The sequence below is a fragment of the Athene cunicularia genome (genome assembly GCF_003259725.1).
Source record: "Athene cunicularia isolate RWA chromosome 14 unlocalized genomic scaffold, athCun1 chr14_part1, whole genome shotgun sequence".
NCBI lineage: Eukaryota > Metazoa > Chordata > Aves > Strigiformes > Strigidae > Athene > Athene cunicularia.
The window spans coordinates 4,035,019-4,056,262 of NW_020799118.1; the positions used below are offsets into that span (position 1 = coordinate 4,035,019).

At 39.1% G+C, this 21,244-nt stretch overlaps 1 protein-coding gene across 1 annotated transcript in view; it reads right to left on the minus strand.

The window, feature by feature from the left end:
• Positions 1-17,000, minus strand: part of LOC113485740 — a 59,650-nt gene extending 42,650 nt beyond the window's left edge. The window contains exons 1-8 of the mRNA XM_026859139.1: positions 16,903-17,000; positions 14,064-14,114; positions 12,307-12,467; positions 10,708-10,778; positions 8,576-8,741; positions 7,474-7,611; positions 6,461-6,650; positions 5,332-5,459 (exon numbers count right to left, since the gene is read on the minus strand). Coding sequence (XP_026714940.1) covers positions 5,332-5,459; positions 6,461-6,650; positions 7,474-7,611; positions 8,576-8,741; positions 10,708-10,778; positions 12,307-12,467; positions 14,064-14,114; positions 16,903-16,963 — 966 coding nt within the window. The 5' untranslated portion in view covers positions 16,964-17,000. The remainder of the gene's footprint in view (positions 1-5,331; positions 5,460-6,460; positions 6,651-7,473; positions 7,612-8,575; positions 8,742-10,707; positions 10,779-12,306; positions 12,468-14,063; positions 14,115-16,902) is intronic.
• Positions 17,001-21,244: the final 4,244 nt, after the last annotated feature.

Below are 21,244 nucleotides of genomic sequence, written 5' to 3' on the forward strand. Positions count from 1 at the left end.
TATCCTCTGCTGAGGAAGGAGGATCTTTTCTCCTTTTTACAGATTATTTTCATTTGCACATACACTATTCATCACACTGTTATTCTGGCCTCAGTAGAAGCTTTGGAGAAAAGGGTATTTTAAAGGCTAAGTAGCATGTAGATGTGTTCCTCTGAGACCTGATCCAAAGTTTGAGAAGGGAGATAGGTCTCATTACTTGAAAAATTAGCAGAATGTTAAATACAATAGCTTGAATGTTCATTTCAACCTATCTTTATAATGTACAAGTTTTAATCATGGTCCATGTCATACTGATTCACCGCAATCCTTTACTCACTTCAGATGTGAAAGGTTTATACATAGAACTACTTCTCTAGTTCCAAGAAAAACATTTTTCTTTGTGTAAAAGTCACACAAACAAAGTCTAAACCCACTAAGTCTCATTTCCAAAGGTCTGGGAAGAGACCTACATTGACTACCTGACCTTCCTTCCAGGAGCTGCTTCCAAAAGCAATGAAAAATTGGAATAACCCAGTGCCAGCATTTTATTTCAATTTAAGATTGCCAAGACATTTTCAGTAAAAAGAAGCTGTCTTTCAGTAAGAAGATGGAGTAATTTCTTACTGTGTTGTTTGATAGGCTGGGGGAATAATTTCTCAGATCCAATACAACCATTGTTTATGTTTTTGTCCTTTTGTAACTTTTTTTTTTAGCAATAGTATATTAATTTCATCAAATTGAAATTTTTTCTTGTACATGAAGCCCTACCTAGGTATTAATTCTTATATAATTTGTAATTCCATAGCTAAAATTCAGTTAGATCCACATGTATTCTATTCCATCCCATGCCATCCCATCCTTACCTTTAAGGGCTCCTTTAAAAACAAATTACCAAATCCTTAACACTACGGAGGTAGTGAAACACATGACATTTCATGGTCTATAAAAATATTCAAAGAACTGTATTTAACGAAGTTCTTCAAAAGCATTTGTAAAACACGAGCCTTACGTGCATTTTTACACAGGCAAATACACTATGGGCAGCAGGATTCGTGGAGCTCGGGAGCCTCGCAGATGTCATCACATGGAGCTGCGTGTGCAGCTGCTGCTGAGCTCAGGTGGCACAGCACAGTCCAGGACAAAATTTCCAGACTGATATATTTCCAGGTAATATAATTTTAGACTGTAGACTGACTTCATTCTGTTTCACACCTGCTGACTAGACAAGCTCCCACATAATAACTTTGCAAAATTTCACAGAGAAACGGCTGGTTTTACTTCCTAATAATAAAGCTTTAGAATGAACTGTCTGGTCAGGTGGGCTGTTTGTATTTTTTATGGTAGGTCACATTGAAATCGAGCTGTCACATAAACAATAAGATAATTGCAAATTCCTCTATATGCAGTATCATAATAACAAACTACATGCAAATTTGGTTCCTATTCCCACATCAAAACATAAGGAAGCCTGGCTTTTATTCTACATAGAAGCTTGATTTTCCTTCTATCTGCAGGCTTACTGTAGCTCTATTAAAAAAAAAAAATCCTCCGAAAACATAAACATGGTATAGTTTAGATTGGAAGGTAAAGTAGTAAAATGCTTCCCAAGAAAAGAGTTTTTATTTATGATATATACAAACACTTATCCTTTAAAAGCTTGACACCCTATTTGCTGCCAAGTATAGGCCCATGTAATCACCAGGGAAGTTGCTTTGAAAATGTGTTCAAATGAACATCTTTCACTTTGCTTACTAATTTATGTTCTCAATTCAAGTGTGAGGCCTTCTCTCCTGTAAATATAGTATATCTCTTTGGAATTACATAGCTCTCTCTTCTGGTTTCCTGATGTCCGATTTCTCTTTTCAGCTATACATGTGTTAAAGTGATTCTTTTGAAGGCAAAGCATGAAACCAGATGGATGCTCTCTTCTCCCTGAAGTCTACTGTTTGGAAAGCTATCATTATTCTCTCCTTGCCATGGCATAACTTCCCTTCCTTCTGATCATCATCAGTTCATTCTTATTTGGTTTCTTACCTTTCCTTAACCTAACCTTAACCTTATTTCACCCTCAACATCAGGAAGGATGTAATTGTGCCTGGTCATGGACCAGGTTTAAGTGACCTAATGGGCCATTCCCAATACTCTCTTCTAAGGCTTTCCAATTCAAAGCAGACAATAACTTTACTAGGAATAGAAGTCTTTACTATAGTCGTACAGAAAAAGAACAGTTGAATTTCAAAAACCAAAATCATCCATATAACTAGAGTATCTTAATTCATCTTGATAATCAGAACATCTTCCTTACCAGGGAAATATTCAGTGATACTCCCTACACCCACAAATTAGAAACATGCAAATCCTAACACCCAAGTAGGTAGTAACTAGCAATTAGAAATGCTGTATGAGAAAAGCAAATGGTGAGACCATGCCCTAAAGGTAAACTCTTTTGGGTCTGACTGGGGTACAGGAGTTGGGCAGAGTGAATCTGACACATTCTGACATACTCTTGCCCACACTGCTTAATGCATACACGGCCACATTCACCAGAGCAACCAATCCAGCACCAAAACCCAGACGGCTAAATGTAAATGTAGCCCCCAGCAGAAGCTGTGTGACAAGCTTCCTTCAAGCCTCTCTCAAGTGAGGGTCCCTTCTCCCTATCCCTTTGACCATTCTTTGTCAGTATGCAGCTTGTTCACTTAATGGTCCATTAGCTAATCTACATTCACATAGAATCTTGTTTCATAATAGCATTAAAAAATTAACAACAACATTGCTTCCTTGGAAATGACAGTTTCCACCCCCATTTTCTCATCCCTTCACTGTTTTCCCTAGAGTTAGGGATTTTTCCTTGCATTTATTCTTGGTTTTGTGTCCTGAAAGAAATGCATAATCTCGCCTCATTCAGAGTCAAACAATAAAGGGACAAACACGCTATACATAAGTAACAGCGGAGCTGTCTCCCAAGCAACGCTGTGGGCATTCCCACAACTTCTTTCCTGGCCCAAAGGACATTTTATTGGTTGAAATGAGGGATAATAAAGATCCCTTTGAAATGTCTTGTCACACAGAAGGAACACCCTGAAACAGTGAAAATGGCTAACAACCAATCGAACCCTGTGCTGGGACAGGCATATGATGAATAATTCACCTCTTTTTTTAGGCAGCGGCACAGACAGCAGCCACTTGTGCTAATCTTAGTAATTTACAAAACAAATTTCCCACACATGAAGTCAGTGGGCCTCTTTGGAGACAGAAGTGACATCCCACTGTTACTGGGAAAAATCGTCTACCATTCTTTCAAAGACACTCAATTACGAGTGTTCAAAAGAAGGTAGGATTTGCAGAAAGTTTCTCAGGTCCACTGCAGGAGTTTCTTTTTTCAACAATTTCCAAGTGGTAAGTAGCCCTCTAAGCTGTTCCTAAATGCCATTACATACTGCTGTTACAATGACAGTCACACAGAATTAGGTGTTATCATACCCAAAGAGGCTGCTTTTAATCTAGCATTAGAACCATTAAGGCTCTTTTAGCTCTCTATAGCCCCAGTCTCCCTAGCATGCAGCTAAAATAGATGGCAGACTTGCTTATAACTCAGAGAGAGAAACCTATCCCAGATACCACCACCCAGAAAGGCCACCTGCTGCTTTCTCCCCAGCCCTCACTGAGGTCTTTGTCAGGCTGGGATACCAGGTCAGAGTATGATCACCATTTAATAAGTTGGGAGTAACTTCTAGGGTTGTAATTTATCCTAGCTGACTGAAGTAGTTGTGACTGTGATCCTTCTCTACCCTGTGCCTTCGCCTTAAGTCTCACACCACACTACACAAACACCTCCTTGTGCTCATTAATCACAGCAAAGCTAAGAGAAAGGTGAATATACATAGTATATTAATTTCTAAACAGGCACCCCTGGCCCACAGAGTTGTAATTCAGCAGTGCACTCTTCTCCAGTCCCCATACAGCCTGTACTCTATCTCCCAGTATCTGTGTGTCCCCCAGGGAATAGACAGGCAGAGCTTTTGTTCTTTGACATGGGACTTAACCTAGACAAAGAAGTGCTTTCTCCTAGGCTAGGTCTGAAGCAGTGTTAACATCACTTGTATCCACGTGCATTTACAGGAGAGATCACAGCCCCACTGCACAAGAAATAACGTTGCTCCAAAGAACAAGCAATCTAACAAGACATTAACATCAGAGGACAGGAAATATATCAGGAATGAGCTGATCATAAATCACTGTCACTGATGGGATAAACCCATCAGTGGCAAATTCATGGAGGCACCAAGGCCCAGTTCAGCGCTTTCCCCATTAGACCATATTTGTTTAATATCCTGATCAAGAATGACTTAAACAAGAAATGTGTTCTTGTACTTTCAAATTTATGTTTTTTTCATGTTGTTCTATACAGGAACTTCATTACTAGCAAGAACCACTCTATCTGAAGGATAATGAGTTATGAAGTGCCCTGTCTTTTAGGTCATTGCCCTCAGTTCATCTCAGGTCAACAGTGATTAAGCACCTTCATCTGTTGATCCTTCTGTATTGTACGTAACAGGTGTTCTTTATAATCTCTGAATTTCACAGAAAATAGGGATCTTCATTTCAAAGACAGTGACAAATACTAATTGATCCAGCTGCTGCCAGTATCAACAACAATTACAAGACCTGTGTGAGCTAAGGAGACAGGCAGACCCTCAGATAGAATGATAGTTGTTATAGAAAAAAATTAAGCTACTGTATGTTCCATATGATCAGAATATTACATTCTATCTTAACAATATTCACCAATGAAAATGGTTTAGGTGAGAAGAGACTCCCTCTGGACCCAAGCAGCATCCCAAAAAACCATGATGGTTATTACAAGAATTAATCAGAAGCACGTGGAACCAACCAGCCAAGATCTAGAGGCGAGGGTTTCATGTGCAGACTGTTTTGAGGGGATGAGGCAACAGGAGAAGGACCATCATGGAAACAACAGCACTACCAGAGCTAGAATCCCACACTAAAGCTGTAGGAAAGGGTTTTTGCAATTAAACATCAAAACTATCAGTGATAAACCAAACCAGACACTTTTTTTTGATGTTTTTCCACAGCAAAACTTTTGCCCAATATTCAGGGACCATATGATGTTTTGACTCTTCTTTTCAGTTTGATTTATTGTTTATAGAGGAAAGTGACATTTCAAAGCACTTTATCTTTCTATAATTCCACATTAAAAAATGACCAAAACAATGGAAGGCTTCAGTATTTCAAAACTGCTGCTCTCCTAGTCACCTCCTATCTCTGTGGGAGAACTCTCAGGCCACAAAAGGTCTTACACGGAAACGAATGTTACATGTAAAAACTTACCTCAAAACTTGTACTATGTGCCAAGCAAAGCTTCCACACCAGTTCAGTCACTTCCCCTCCAGTGACTGTCCTCTCAGTTTCTTCCCTTTCATAGAGCATGCTGGTCACATACAGATCCTCATAGTCCACTGGAAAGATATAAGGAAAAATCAGGTATCTGGTGGTTGCCAACCATTTGCTATGTTTAAACCTAAATGCTAGGGGAAAGTTTCTCTCTGAGCCTTTATTTCTACATGGAAAAATCTCTCTAGTCTCGGTAAAGCCATGGATGAATATGAATGCCTGCAGTCACGTTGAAATCAAGAACACAACAGAAGAAAGGCCTAAAGACAAGTGTGACCAGAAAAAAAGAGTCAGAGAAACAAGACAAAGAAGATATGCATGAAAAAAAGTCTCACTTTCCATCAATATGCCTCTTATAATGGCCCTGCTACTTTACATTCATCACCCTTTCCAATTTTATCTAAACACTTGCTCCGTTCAACACTTCAGTCTCCTAAAAACTCAACAGGAGATCTAGGTGCCAAGAAAAATAATTGGCTTGGCTCTTAATCTCTTCCTGAGGAAGAACCTTGTCATCTTATGTCAAAATAACTATAAACAAAAAGGGTCCTGGAAATTTGGATTTTCCTTTTAAAAAAACAAAGCTAGAAGCAGACAAAAAATAGTACAAATTGTTTCTCAACATTTAGAGCTCAACTTTAAAATCTTTCTTCAGGCAAGCCTCCCACTGACTTCAGTAAAATCATTCTCCTAAGGAGAAGCACACAAGAGCAAAGAAGGAGCAAAAATTAAAACAGTTCTTAGTTCCATTAGGACTTGCACTTAAATAATTGCACTTGTACTCCATTTGTACACAAACTAGGAACTGTCCACAGACACTGGAAGGCTGATGCTCTGCATACAAGGGGTCTAGGTACATAAAGTTGGCTATTATGGAAATCTATCACTTCTGGAGACCCTCTCAGCTTCATAATAGCAGGCCCCAATTCCCAGAGAAGGGACAGCTCTCAGTAGTCCAGCCTGTAAAAACATCCACTTTCACATAGTTTAATACATTAAAGGAAATAGACGCAGCCCCAAGACTTTTCTAGCAAATAAATTTATTTTAGCAAAAACATCATGTTACCTTTTTTGTACAGTGTCTCTGTTTCCACTTGAAAGAGTTTCAGCGAAGACTGTGTCTGTGTCTTTGCCCCACTGCCCTTCTGAGAGAACAGTGCAAGAAGGTTGGACTCAGCACATTTGGCCTCTGCCAGGACTCCATCCTTAATGCTCTGAACACATTCCAGATTGGAGGACAGGATCTGCTGCTCAGACTGAGAAGAGCAGATACTTCAGGTAAACTCTTGATGACCAATGTCAGCCTGCCCAATCCTTTTACTCCCAACTTCACAGAGGATTCCAGTTCTGTGATACAGTGTGAGTCTCTTGTCTAGACATTTAACAGTGCCTAGCCTGCGGAGGTTAATACTCTTTATCTGCAATCTAATTTTTCCATCACTGAAATGCAACTGCTACTAACTTCCAATGTCAAATGGTCTCAATCCATTTCAGTTCACAAAACATCAGTGTTAAGCTCACCTTTCCAGTCAGCAGAGTTGAAAAAAAGCAAAAGGCTGGTAAATTATGACTAGCTAGTACAATACAAGAAACAAGAAATATTCTCCTAATAAAAACAGCACAAGATACCAACATTGACTATATTCGCGTGAACAGTGGAAAGCTGTAAGCTTGGATTTTAGAAAAGCTTCTATCTTTCCAAAGTTTTCTGCAAATAACATCTTTCTTTGCATAATGTATTTCTCTTATCCACATCTTTCTATTCCTCTCTTTTATGCTCTACTTTCAGTTTACCATTACAACATGTTTTAATGACAGAGTTTAATACAGGTGCCTAAAAACCTCTTGCATTTATACAATAATGTTCATCAACTACAATGCAAACCTGCACTGAAAACAAATTCTGTGAATGACATGCATTGCAGGGACAATAATATTAAATTCTTTGCTAAGAATTTGCTAAGGATTGGGCAGACACAGACAAATATAATTGAGCATAAACAACTATATAAAAATGTTTTCATTTGCATTATGACTCTTCAAGGAGTGCAAGGATCAGTGTCATTCCCCAACACCTACCGACATATGAGGAAGAACAACAGACTGCACAGAAGTAAAACCAGAATACCGATGAGAACAGAGGTTCAAGTCCCTTGTCTTGATAAGAATAGGACCTTTTCGCTGATACCTTGTTGGACATATTCCCAGAACATCCACCTAATAACAAACATATAGTCTTGAATCACACATGCACACATACAATACGAGCAGGTATTATGGGCTGTTACAATTAATTTTAATAATTGTTTTGTCGTAATAACAACACAACAGAGATCTAAATTCTCCCTTGCAGGACACTGGCTTTGCTACAAAAGCCATGGACAGGCAAATTTTAAAAACCTTGGTCAAACTTCATAATAGCCAGGGTTTGTTGATTTGTTTAATTTTAGTGTTATTCTGAATCAGATCATTTACAGATGTATGCTTTTTCATATAAGATTTTGTGGGTTTGTAGGGAAGCATTAAATCAGAAGCGCATTTCTACTCAGAAGAAATGTAATATGGGTGTCCCAAGCCTTATTGCAGAACATCTATTTAAGCACTCATATGTAGCAATGGCATGAGAATAGCATACACCATGCTGAAGGTCAGTCTAGAGATGGCTCCACACAACAGAAGTGCAGCTGTTGAGGTATCTCAGTTGCACTCATGCAAACACATGGGCAACACTGGGGTACTCTGGTCTATTATTTCAGTGTAACAGCAGAACTTGAGCTTAAGTATTCAAAAAAAAAAAAAAAAAAAAGAGCCCTGAGAAGCTTCATTTTAAGCCCTCCTGAAATTAATGAAAAAAGTAATGATGAATAATCATGAATAATGAATACTGTACTTTCCCCAGAAAACAGGTAAAGCACAAGTCCTGGTGTTACAACTCCTCAGAAAAAATTCTGCAATTCACAGCTTTTCCTCAGGTAACCAAGTAGTGGATTCCAACCCTCAGCAAGAATGCAAATTATAGATAATTACATAACATTCACTACAAAAAGCAATCAGACAACCACCACTGGCTGCTGACCAGTCACCAAGTGGCAAAAAACTTTAGTTACTTCCAAAGGGAATAGACTTCATGTGTACAAGGGCTAACAGCCTCCCTAGAGCATGACTCTACCAACAGCCTCACCTCTTCAACAACTGCACTAGCAGTGGATGCTTGTGATGTCTGCAGGACACTGAGAATGCCTCGCTTTATGTTCAGTGCCCAGGTCTGTTCGCTCCTCACAGGACAGAGCTTCAGAACTTTCCCATCATGGAAAGAAAAATGAAGAGGATGCTCTTCTAGTATTTTCCTGCAACAAAATAGTTTATAGTTTCTTGCTTCAAACAGCTGCTGCAAGTCAGTTTATGGCATTAAACTCAAGATTTTCTGAACAGAGCTGTTGTCCACAATGGATTTGTCTTATTCTGTATCACTATTCTTTATAGCACACCTCTATTCTTCATGAATTCACCCTGATCCTGAGAACCCTTAAAAAACAAACCAAAACAAAACAAAACCCCCAAAACAACCCTATCAAGATAATCACAGCATCTTTGACATAACTGTAACACTTAAAAGCCAACTCCTGGTAAATTGTTTACAAGTAATTATACTTAAGGGCAACAATTCTTGTTTAATGTAAGACAGAAATTCCATTTTATGATTCAGGGTGCCTTTGGCATAGCTGCATGTACTCTTTATCATTCCTCTTCAGCTGTGATACACACTTTCCAATCAACCCCTCTCTTCCTGCTCTGCTAGGTGTACGTACTTGGGCTCTATCTCAAAGTCATTCCCCAGTCTCTGTTGTCAATCAACCCCCTGATTGCTTTTGGTATCCCAGGTTGAGAGTACAGTGTTTAAAAGAGATCCCTTTTCAACACTGATTTTCACTACTAATATAATGTACTTTAATCATATGTTTCCCCTCTAGATGGGGAAATACAAATCATCCAAATGAAAAATTCTACAGTAGCCCAATGGTCAGGTCCCACACAGGGAGATGCACAGTTCACCTGCACGTTAACTGTGGAACTGTTTATCTAATCAGCTGGGTCATGGAGACAATGTAAGAGAAAAACTTCTAATGCACTAACACCTGGATAAAGTCTTTCCAGAAGAAAAGACTGTGCATATGGAATAAGGGTTTCTGAACTCCTAGGCAACAGTGGCGGCTTTTGCTGCTATCTGTGGAAATTACATGCATGTTCAGAGGGCAAGCTAGACCACTGTATATTCACAATAGGCTGAGGCAAATGCTAATAAGGTTCACTCATCTGAATAATTATTTTCAACAGCCAAGCTTCACTGAATGCTTTCTTTCCTACCTCTATTTTTTGGCTTCTCTGCCAAGAACAAGACACAGCTGCTCTTACCTCTATGAAAATCCTACAAATAATTTCACAGATGTGCCTGCACTCTGATTTGAACTGGTACCACTACCAGTGCTGTGAAACACAAAGCTCTTCCTGATTAATATAAAAAGCAACACATTTACTCCAAACTTGCTCTTTTTGACCCTTTGAATTGAGTCAGTTACCTCAGTTCTCAGTGTTGTTTAAAGGCTGAGAATCCAAGTAGCAGGACAAAGAAGATTACAAGGCTGAGCTTAATCAGACAACAGAACTGTTTTTTTTCTGAAGAAGCATCAGCTTTCTGGGAAAACACCAGACCTCCACAGTTTGAAGAGACCTTTTTGTATAGGCATCTTCACTAGGATCTATACCTTTGCAAGTCAGAGGAAAACACACCAACATATGTTATGAATGAGCTACTAAAACCAAAAACATAAAAGGAAGAAAATTACATTAGATGAATAAATACAGTTTAAATATCCTGGAAAAAAAGCGCCAACATTTTGTATCAGGAGAATCCACCAAACCAAGAACTTCTGAAATGTATTTCAAAACTTAAGAGTCTATACAAGTAACAACTGCAACTCACAGAACTAGTGAGCAATTCATACACTCTGCTAGACAGCTACAGGTCTGATAATTTTTACCCAGAACAGTTTTAATTGTCTACTCTTCAAATGTTTTTACACACAAAGGGATGAAAATTAGGTTCAAAGAAACCTTTTTGAACAAAATGCCTCTCATTTTGCTGATGGTGCTTTTATCTCCATCCTTGCTTTTTCAAAAAAAAAAGCACCAAAAATCAAACCCAACTAAAACTAAACAGAGTATGAAACAGAGTGAACAACGTCAGTCAAGCTGCTGCAAAGCCATACAGCTTCAAAAACCACAAGAACTAGACCAGATCAGAAGTTTTTCTACCTTAGACTGTCCATTTCCTTCAGAGGTTCCTCTCTGGATGCAAGATTTTTCTTAATCTGTACATCTTGCACCTAGGAGCAAAGGTTATAGAGCAACAAATATCATTGTCAATAGGAACTTGTGGACTTTGTCACATAAGGATACCTACACAGAATGTCACAGGCTATGAAAAAGGCTCAAAAAAGGCTCAGTGTTGCAAGCGACACAACTGCATAGTCACATCTTCAGGTTGTATATCTGAGATGGTTTCCAGAAATTTCTTCTACAAAGTTTCACTTACTATTAAATACATTTTATATGGCACTATTATATCCCTTTCATTTCCAGGCCAGAAGCAATTACCTGCTCTGGGGTAAAGTAGGAGCCTGGATAAACCCAAGTTCTTTCTACTCCAGTTGAGAAGCAAAATGACTACCCATCTCAGTTGACTCTTGAGACTATACCAGGTAAAGTTCTCAGTATTCAGTAGCCATTTCACAGCTTACTCTTACTGAATTCAGAGAAGAAAATGCATACTTAAGTTCATTATGGAATTTCCTAAAGTACTTACAATTTGGCTGGTTGTGGTAAGGAAGAACTGTCCTCAAATGTTAGATCAAAATGGTGGCTCTCCATCCCATGTCAAGTACAGCATAGGGTGCAACTTTTTCTTAATATTTTCTATTTATTTTTTATAAAGACAAGCATTCAACTACATATTGTTTTGCGTATCTTAGGAGGCTTCAAATTAAAATAAAGAGCTAGAAGTTGTGGAATCCAGCCACTGATATTGCAAGGCAGAAGAGAGTGATTCAATCTGAAGACAGTACTCAAATTCTCATTTTTCATGCAAAGTCAGGGGACCACTGACCAGTTAATTTTATCCATATGGCCATGTTAGGACAGGGATAACTATCCTATTCTTCTCTGGCCTCATGTATATGTGTATACAGTACAGACATGTCAACCTCCCGCAGAACCCATGAATTATCCTCTCTGTTAACCTGAAGGAAAACCAAGGCAGATGAGAGAAGTTTATTTTCCATGCTCCCCCTGCTAAAGCACTGTAGTTCACAAACTGGCCTACCGCAGGGCTCGCCCCAGGGAAAGGTCTGTAATCCGAAACTGCTCTGTTGCTCTTGTCACTGAAAGAGAGATCTCCTGTCGAGATCAATGGAGTGTTACAAGACTGAATTTTACACTGGGTTAGGAATGGCACCAATCCAGCATATCACACAAGTTTGTCAGTTCTCTTTAAAACACTTGCTATTTTTAAATTACTGCCACAGATATGAAAGTGATTAAAAATAAGATAAGCTCCTTTCAAAGGGACTAACTTCATTTCCAGTTCTGCAATTCATGTGACAAAACAGTGAAACTGTCATGCCACTTAGGAAAGAAAACAATGATTGTTTAATTTGCCCTGTAAAACTGGCAAATACTGAATTTGAAGCTGTGTCATATCAAAGAAATGCTTCAACTCTAATTATGAGATCCAGAAATAAATTCACTTTTAATTACAAGAAAAACAAGTGTTTTAAATGTAGCAGTAATCCCTAAGAAATACAGAGTTCCACGTCAGCTCATTCCAATCACTCAGATGATTTTGACAATACTCACTTTCAAAGCCATCTGGCAGTTCCCCAATACCTCAATGATCACTGTGCTCTCCAGGGAGATGCCACTGCTTTTGTAAATACTTCCCTGCAGGAATGTGTTGGTGACTGCTGAATACCTGTAGCTGTATCTAGCTCTTTTGGGAAAGTACGATGCACTGTGTCCTAGGAAACAAATAAAAATATGGGTTTTAGTCTATTACGCTCCCCCCTACCCCTATTTTTTTCTACTTTTTAATATTTTGGCCACTGAAATCACCTAAACAAAAGGCTGGATATTCAGAATGTTCCTTTCCCACTTGGATTTTCAATTGGAAGAACTGGGTTTCTGAAAACACCCTGCAAGCTCCTGTATAGAAGGTTAAAGAATTTCCCTCTCCTATGCACATAACCTCACAATTTCCATTGAGGCAGGAATCTAATTTCCAATAGCAGAAAAGGAATGCAATGCATTTACGGCATGATGCTTTTCTGACCCCTTTCAGAGAGCAGCAAAGCAGGACCTTTGGAAAAGCAAGATGAAAAAGATCCGCTGATGCATTCAGTGCCCTTCATGGCCATGCTGTGAGCTACACACATTCAGACAAGTTAAATTACATGTTTTTTAAGTAAAGAACTTTGGTTCTGAAAGTCTGCCCAAAAAGATTCAGGCTGAGGAAGAGAAAGCAAGGGAAGACAAAGATTATTTGTATTTGTATGAAGACATTGTAATAACTTGGCAAGCATCCATGGATAGCACTGCCTTCTAGTAAATATAATGTCAGACACCCTCATGTGTGCTACATGGTCTCTGTATTCCTCTAATTAAAGGAGATTCTCTTCTAAACCAGATAATAAGAATTAACCCTGAAAGGATGAGATCAGAGTCATAGTACCTTCAATGCCACACATTTTGGTGGCTGTGGTGTGTGAGATTGTAACGAATAAGGTGTCCCTAAAAGATAAAGACATCATGGTACAACCTTAACTGGGACCACTGAAGTGCACAAGAGGGAAAAATCAAAGAAAATACTCTCCCTTCCTTTAGATGAAGAAGAAAACGCTGTGGCTCCCATAATACCGAGCTGCTTTTTCTCTGCCTCACAGCAGCACGGCAACACTCGAGCGCTTTCAATGACAAAGCCACACAGAGATGAAGTAATGGTGAATAAATGAAGGGTCTCTGAGCCATATGGTCTGAGTAGGTAGCTAAGAGGCCAGGGCAAGATCTCCTCGGGAGTAGGATATCCATGTGCTCTCCCTTGCTGTTACAATGAAAAAGACTTTTGCACATTCAAGTACCTGCTGGCAACGTAAACCAGAAGCATCAGTTACAAACTATACCTCAAGCCTTTCAACCAAACCTTTCCAGATCAGTTCAATATCCTGTCTTCCCATCTGTCCCTCCTTTACAGAATGTAAGTTTTGTGCCTGTTTACTGAAGGAGAAGTCTTTCATCATGCCAGTTTTAGTACAAAAGGAGCTAAAACTGGTTACTGGGAAAAGAGACATTCATATATAGCTGGGTTTTGTCCTCCACTGGTTTAGTAGTTTGCTTCGCTCTAGTATCTGTGAGTTTTCTGAGTTCACAGAATGCAAACTTTAGGCAGATCTGGGCCTGGTAAAGCTTAGTGAAACTTCTCTGCTATTTCCATGTATGCTGATCACTCAGACATAAGTATCATTCTTCTAACACAACATCCCTGCTGCAGAGAAGAAAGTTTTCAAATCCCTCATTCCTTATCACATATGAGGCCTGAATAACAGTCTTATTTTACTCACCTACACACTCAGCAAAACAGGAAGCTCCATAATGTAAACTCTCCAAGGATCCTGCAATGACAGGTAAGATAGTAGAACACTGAAAATTTTGTGTACAGCTCAGGACAGACCTGCTGATTTTGAGTTACAATGAAATAACTGAAACCAAAGTATGACCCTTAAAAAAAAGAAAAAAAAAAATGAGTTTTGCTACCAAGTGTACAGGGACAAGCATTGCTCTTGCCCCTTTCCACAGATCTACACCACACAAGCACATACATAAAGGAATGACATGCCTTAGTGTATTTATTGAGGTAGGCATGGAAATGCAACAATACCATGGATTACCAAGTAAATTAAAGAAAAGGGGTTCTTAATCTGAGAAAGAAATACACATTTTATACACTACACTTCTTCACATCCATAGGTTTTTAACTTTATTGTAGTAAGGGAAAATTTATACTTAGCTAAGATTTTTATTGCACATGGGCATTCAAGAAATCATAAGTATCATTTGAAGCAGAACAAGAGTAAGCTTTACTGCCCAAGAAAAACCTTTCCAGCACCAGCACACTAAGGAACACTTACACATCACAACTCAAGGGTGGCAGTTGGTTAAGACATCCTTTAACACTGGAGAGCCTGTTCTCCAACATGACTTTCATTCAGACTTTGACTGGGAAGGCAGCGAATTCAAGGGGATGCAGAACACACTTACTCCATACAAATGGAATTGCTTCAGATTCACATTGGCATCAACAGGGGAAACAGTTGGGGCTGCCATGTACAGAGCCTCCATTTCTTCACTCTGTGCACACACATCTGCACAGTAAACTAGTACTTCTCTGACACTGAACAACCTTAAATAAGCCTGGCAGAATTACAGTCATCAGTTACCGTAGGCACTGCTAGACAACATGCAAGTCCATGATGAACTGGAGTTAAAAATTTGTTTTCACAAAGCAGTTCAGCAACAGTGACATTTTTAGGGTATCTATTTCCTTTGCATTGCTGTGATTGCCTCTACAAGGCTGGGGACTCCAAGGGCTAGACTGATATAAATCATGCTTCAGCACATGAAACAAAATCATTGCAGATTGCTTTCACCCCCGGCAAATACACAGATATTATGGTGAAGACTGGCCTACTGGTCCCCATCTCTTGAGAACTTCTGTGATAAACTTAAGGTGAATTCCAGGACTTTTGAGAGAGGAGCCCCATGAAGGAACCTCCCTGTTAAGCGGTAACTAACATCCCTGTGTTGCTCAGCTTTGTCTCCCACTGGAGACAGAAGTTTTAAAAGCCTCTTTATTCCGGTTCTGTGCTTTTGGATGTTTTATATATGCCACATGCCTGAAGGAAATGCTCTTGTCAAATTACAACATTTAAAAATCCATGTTTATATTATTTATTGGAACCGTATTTTCCCTTCTCCTCATTCCTTTTTATGAAATGTCAAAATTATTGGCAGGAGGTAAGAAGGGAAATAACTGGTTTTGGAATAAAAGTAAGAAAGTGTTTGTTTCTTTAGCACCCACCCAAGCTTATATATATTTTTATTCCCAAGTTAAAATTTAAGTTTCTGCAGAGTAGAATTACATTTTTCTTGGAAAGGTCTTACCCCCACATTTATATTTTCCTCTCAACAAATGCTCCTTTTTATTTTGCAGAATTAATTCTCTGTATGGAACTTCAGAATTTACCTTTAAAAAGTATGAATAATATGTTCTTTTCAAGCAAATGTCTAGTGCTACAGATATCTGCAAAACTAGAAAACTTTCTAGCATAGGGAGCCCAGGTCATGTAACATATGAGAATTATCACTCAACTATTAATTTGTATAAATATACCTATCTATAAATGAAACATATGCACTGACTAACATTTCAAACACCGTGCATTTGGAGAGAAAGAAATATACTTCTCAGTTTTGTTGGGGAAAAAAATCACCCCTAAGTATCTAGTGGATCAGGTAAAAAAAGTGCTATCTAGCTCAGCCTCTAAACAGTGGGAAAAGGCAGTGTTAAGTGAATGACTTTTAGCAAAGAAATCAGTACAACTTATTCAAGAACCTTAAAATATATATGGTAAAACAAACTTGGAAAAGTCATCTCTGTCACGTAGCATCAGATTTTTAAGATGTTGAGCACATCTCTCCAGGACCAGATTTAAGACCTCTCTCAGCTCCCCCGTGGATACCTGAATGCCGTGCTCAGAATTTTTAAACATGCTTATTAGAGACAGTGTGGTAAACCGAGCACCCTGGACAATCAGACACTGTTAACTTCGCAAAGGTGCCCAAATTTAGAAATTTTGCTTATTGCTTTGTTTTTAAATTTTCTTCCATTTACAGTTTCTTCCATAATTTATTTCTGCCCTAGAAACAGTGTGCACTTATCTCTTTTCAGTAGCCCAGAGTGACAAAGGACCACATCACTGACATTTCATGATCTATTCACCCTTTCCGGAGTCCTTCATCTGCCAAATATCAAAGCGAGCACAATTTTAGAACATGACACTAACATGTTATTTTCAGGTGAGATAATTAATTTACTGGCACAACCTCACCGTTCCTGTTGCTTTCCCCAGTAATGCTGCAGGCAGATGCACTATTTAAGTGCACTCCTTTGGGCAGGGTGCCCTCCCACCTGCCCAGTACCACCCAGAGAGCTCAGTAAAGTGTATTGCTACACTACACTGAAAATCAAGACAAAACTGCTACAAGAATTACTGCAAACCTGTAAGCTGTGACATAATTTACAGCATCCCAGAAGTTTTGCTAGCGAGATCAATCCTTAGCAGAAGTATTTCGCATTGAGAGAGATCAATGTTTGCAGAGGAAAAAGTTTCTTCTACTTACTCCCTGAAGCTCCTGCCACAACAGCACAGAGTAAAATGATGGCATGCAGTCCCATGGCCATCGAAATCACCTCCTCAGCCCAGAAGTTAACAAAACCACATCAGTTCTCCTCTCAAAGGCACCTCTGAGCAAGGCAGTGAAAGAAAATTTCCTTCACAAAGCAGGAGCTCACTATTTCAACTCCCCTCTCCCAACCAGAGGAGGGGCTTTGGCAAGGCAGCAGGCAGAGGGGAGGGGGTGCACGTGTAGCAAGGGGGAGAGAGATAGACACACACATTTATCCAATCTCTAACAGCATTTCAGCCTTTTTGCAAAAAAAAAACCAAAACCAAAAACAAAAGAGAGAGAAGTTAACCTATTAGAAATTCCACAAAACTGCAAGGAAAAGAAATCAAGTATATGGCATCACAATATAGCAAATGCTCTGAGCAATCCCGTACAGTAAGTTTAAATTAAATAATTTTTAAAATCACCCTAGAAATCATTCTGTGATTCAAAAAATGCACAGGATGAAGGCAAGGTGTTTCCACTGGGCGCAAGCAAGTCCATGGGAGGCAGCTCATGCCTTCAACCAAAGACCCAAAGCTAAGATTGATTAAATTGTCTGTAAATACACAAACCCACTAAACTATAGTCCTTCTGGTCGCTTTTACATAGGGCTTCCAGGATTCACTGAACTTGTGATAAAGACCTCCCAGTCCTGCTTGAAGGAGATTCACCATCTAGCTCCTGTTGTACTGACTCATTCTTCTAGAACTACGGTTCTCATCAAAGGTTTATCTTCTACTGCCATGTCTTAACCTGCCACTTTGGTTTACCAGATTCACAAGTAGAAATCATAGACAGCAATCCCAGTTACTGATACTACTCTCCCCCACTGTTCATGTTGTCACAGCCTCTTGCCTGAACTTACTTTCTCCATCAAGTAACATTTGCTCAGTTCAATATGCTTACGAATTTTACTTAAAGGTAAAGCCACTTTTGATATGTGCTCTGCATAGATTATTGACCAAAGATGAGAGAAAGCACGTCTAAAGAGATAATAAAATATTCCGTGATGAAAGCTGGGCCACTCTATCAAAATCCCAGATCTACCAAATGTCAAACTCAGGGTTAGCTCAGGTTTGAAACTGAATTAAAAAAATCTTACAGATTTCCTGTGATCAACCCGAAGTGGTAACTGAGAAAACCTTCCTCTGTCTCCACTGTGATTTTTCAGAATCTTCTAATTTTGAAACTGTTTCAGAGATTTCATTGTGAAAATCCTGCGACTTGCTGGATTTGCCATTTTTACACTGCTGAATTACTCAGTCTTGTATTCATTCTAATTTTTAATTTTAAGATTACAGCTCATCCAGGAATAGTACATTAGCCTGCAGTCATTCAGCTCTTGGTCTGCTATCAGCAATATGGATAGAAGCAGGTATGTTAACAGCCAGGCATAGATATAAAAACATGATTAATTTACTGGAAAATTACCATGTTGTGACAATTCTTTTCTTGAATCACTACTGCTGCCAGTTCTCCAAAGCAGTCTTTTAACTTTTTATATAGCAAAATTTTTCAACATATTTCACACAGCTATTGCAAAATAACTTAAAAGCATAAAGCTTATACCGAAGTCAGGGTGAATATCAAAAGCAGAATTAGAGGGAATTTCTGCCTTATCGTGACTCTCCTAAGAACTACACAGCCCAACAGCTACAAGTTACAAGCAGTGTTTGTGTGCTGAGCATTTGTAGCCCTACCTTCATATTAATGCATTTGACACTTTATAGTAAGTTTTCCACATAAATAGTTGCTTAATTTTAAGCATAAGCACACCCCAAAAATTAAGCATCTGCTCAAATCTAAATGCTTTCTTGGAACAAGGCCGTTTTATTAGTCATTTTATCCCCTACTCAAACACCAGAAGCTCTTTCAGAAACCTTTTTGTCTCTAAATAGCTACTTTCCTTAGAGCACTGTGGGCGGATTTCTCATTAAAAAAAAAAAAAAAAAAAAAAAAAAAAAAAAAAAAAAAAATTACTCAAATTTTCTCTTTCAGTTACATTTTTAATTTTTACCGAGAATAATTCATGCAGGCTACAGGCAACTCTTCCCACAAGGAAGCAGCCTTAGGAAAGAGGGTGGCCAGGAAAGGTTGTATGAACTGTGCTGGGAGACAGTCTGTGCCCAAGGTCCCTGAAACAGAACAGGGTTTAATCAGATGGACCAAAAATGTCAGTCCTTTTCACAAGGCTGTGGCACACTAGATTTTGGGATGCCTCAGAACTGCTGCGCATGTGCAGACTGCCAACACTGCTTATACGTCTTATCATGTGGCAAGAGAGCATCTAAGAGGTTACACAACAGGCATCACACTAAGAAAACTGGACTCTTCTGATGAGTTTTTTGATAGGGTGCCATAGTGTTTAGTAAGGACATACTTTATAGCTACAGATATTAGCATTTCAATCACAATTTCTAGAGTAACAACATCTTCATGCAAAAATAGTCATGCAAACTTTCAAAATATTCAAGAGGGAGCAAGTTTTCATTTGTAAACATTGGACATCAATGCAGTTATATATACACTTAATTTCAAGCACAAGCAATCTCATTAAATGTAAAGGATCAAATAAATGCAGACACACAACACATGCTTGAGCAGAGTTAACAGAAACTCGAATGTCTGTAAAACAGAGGAGCAGCTATTCAGAAGTTTCCATCGGAACTCACCAGTGATCCTGGTGTCTGAGAACTGGACGGGCCCAGCTTCAGACATCAGCACAACGTGAGTGTGGCTGAGCCTCTCCCTTTCTGATACCAAACTGAGGATCAACAACTGAGAACACTGTGAACCACAGACTGATTACTGACACAGAAGATCCATGCAAAAAAACAGATACGGTGAATTTCTACATAAAAACATTAATTACAGAATGGGCTACATGACATTATATTAGAAGACTCACAAATCAGGCTCAAACTCAGATTGAGGCTGTAATCCCAAGGTATGTTACATGTGGAAAGGACTACTGGAACAAAGAGGCTCGAGGATCTGGGCTTTGTCTTGGAAAAACAGAATTCAGTGTTACTTGGTAACTACATCTAATTTTCTATTTTGTTCAAATTGTCTTGCTCTGCTTTTTCAGTTACAGCTGTAAATCACACTTTCCAAAATAATCAAATTTGCATTTTAATTTCAAGATTTAGCTTTGCAGCTTCCCATTTCTTAGAGAACAAAATATATTCATAAAAAGGAAGACAAATATCTTACTGTAGATGTATGAGCACATTCAAGAATTTATAAATCTGAGCTTGCCTGAATCTTGACAGTTTCATAGACTAAAGAACAAAGAAAGTCACAAACAAAACTCCAGGGTGCTTTTGTCAAAAATATTTCAAATAGGTTTTTTTAGTATATCACAGATTTTAGGCCCTTTGTATTGAAACTTCTAATCTAGGAATTAAATGCCTGATTTGCAGTAGACAGTGGACGCTGAAGCCAAATCTTTAAGATAAAACAAAGCATAACATTTGTGTCCCGGGTGCCTGATAAACTCCACTCATTTGAGTGGGTTGGTAAACCCAGGATGCAGTCCAAGACTGAAAAACAGGCTCAACATCTTTTAAGCATTTTTTTCCTACCTCCCCTAAAAGGAGATTTTTCTAAAAAAACAAAACACCATCCCCAAAGCAGGCAAAGAGAAATTTCCACCGTAATGCTGTCCTCGATAAAGTATTGAAGAAAATCAGGCAGCATTTTTTTCCTACCTCCCCTAAAAGATTTTTCTAAAAAAACAAAACACCATCCCCAAAGCAGGCAAAGAGAAATTTCCACTGTAATGCTGTCCTCGATAAAGTATTGAAGAAAATCAGGCACATGTGTTGCAAACACACTTTAATGACACACAGGAGACAAACAATGGCAGTAAGTCTGAGAAAATATTAATCCACTTTGATGGATATTGTACCCAAGTTTGCAAAGTTAATTTAATCAAACCCATCATCTAACAGACAACAGGGTGAGGATACTCATGGCCACCTGAAAACAACACAGTATTGCCAAGAACATCTGAGCTTTAAAAAGAGGGTAAAGCCTGTTCTGTAGAGGCCCCGGTTGTTCTCTTACATTAATATTACGCTAAAACTCGGGTGTAACCCCACTAGCCGAAGCGGGAGGAAGGTGCCACCACCCCGCGCTCCAAGCGCCAGGCCCGCGGCCCTCCCGGGGTGGCGGCAGCGCCCGCTCCCACCGGCCCGTCCGCACCACCGCTGCCCGTCCTGACGGGTTTTGCTCGTCCCGGAGCCCATCCCGAGCCCGGAAGGGACGCCCGCGGCCGCGCAGGCCCTCACAC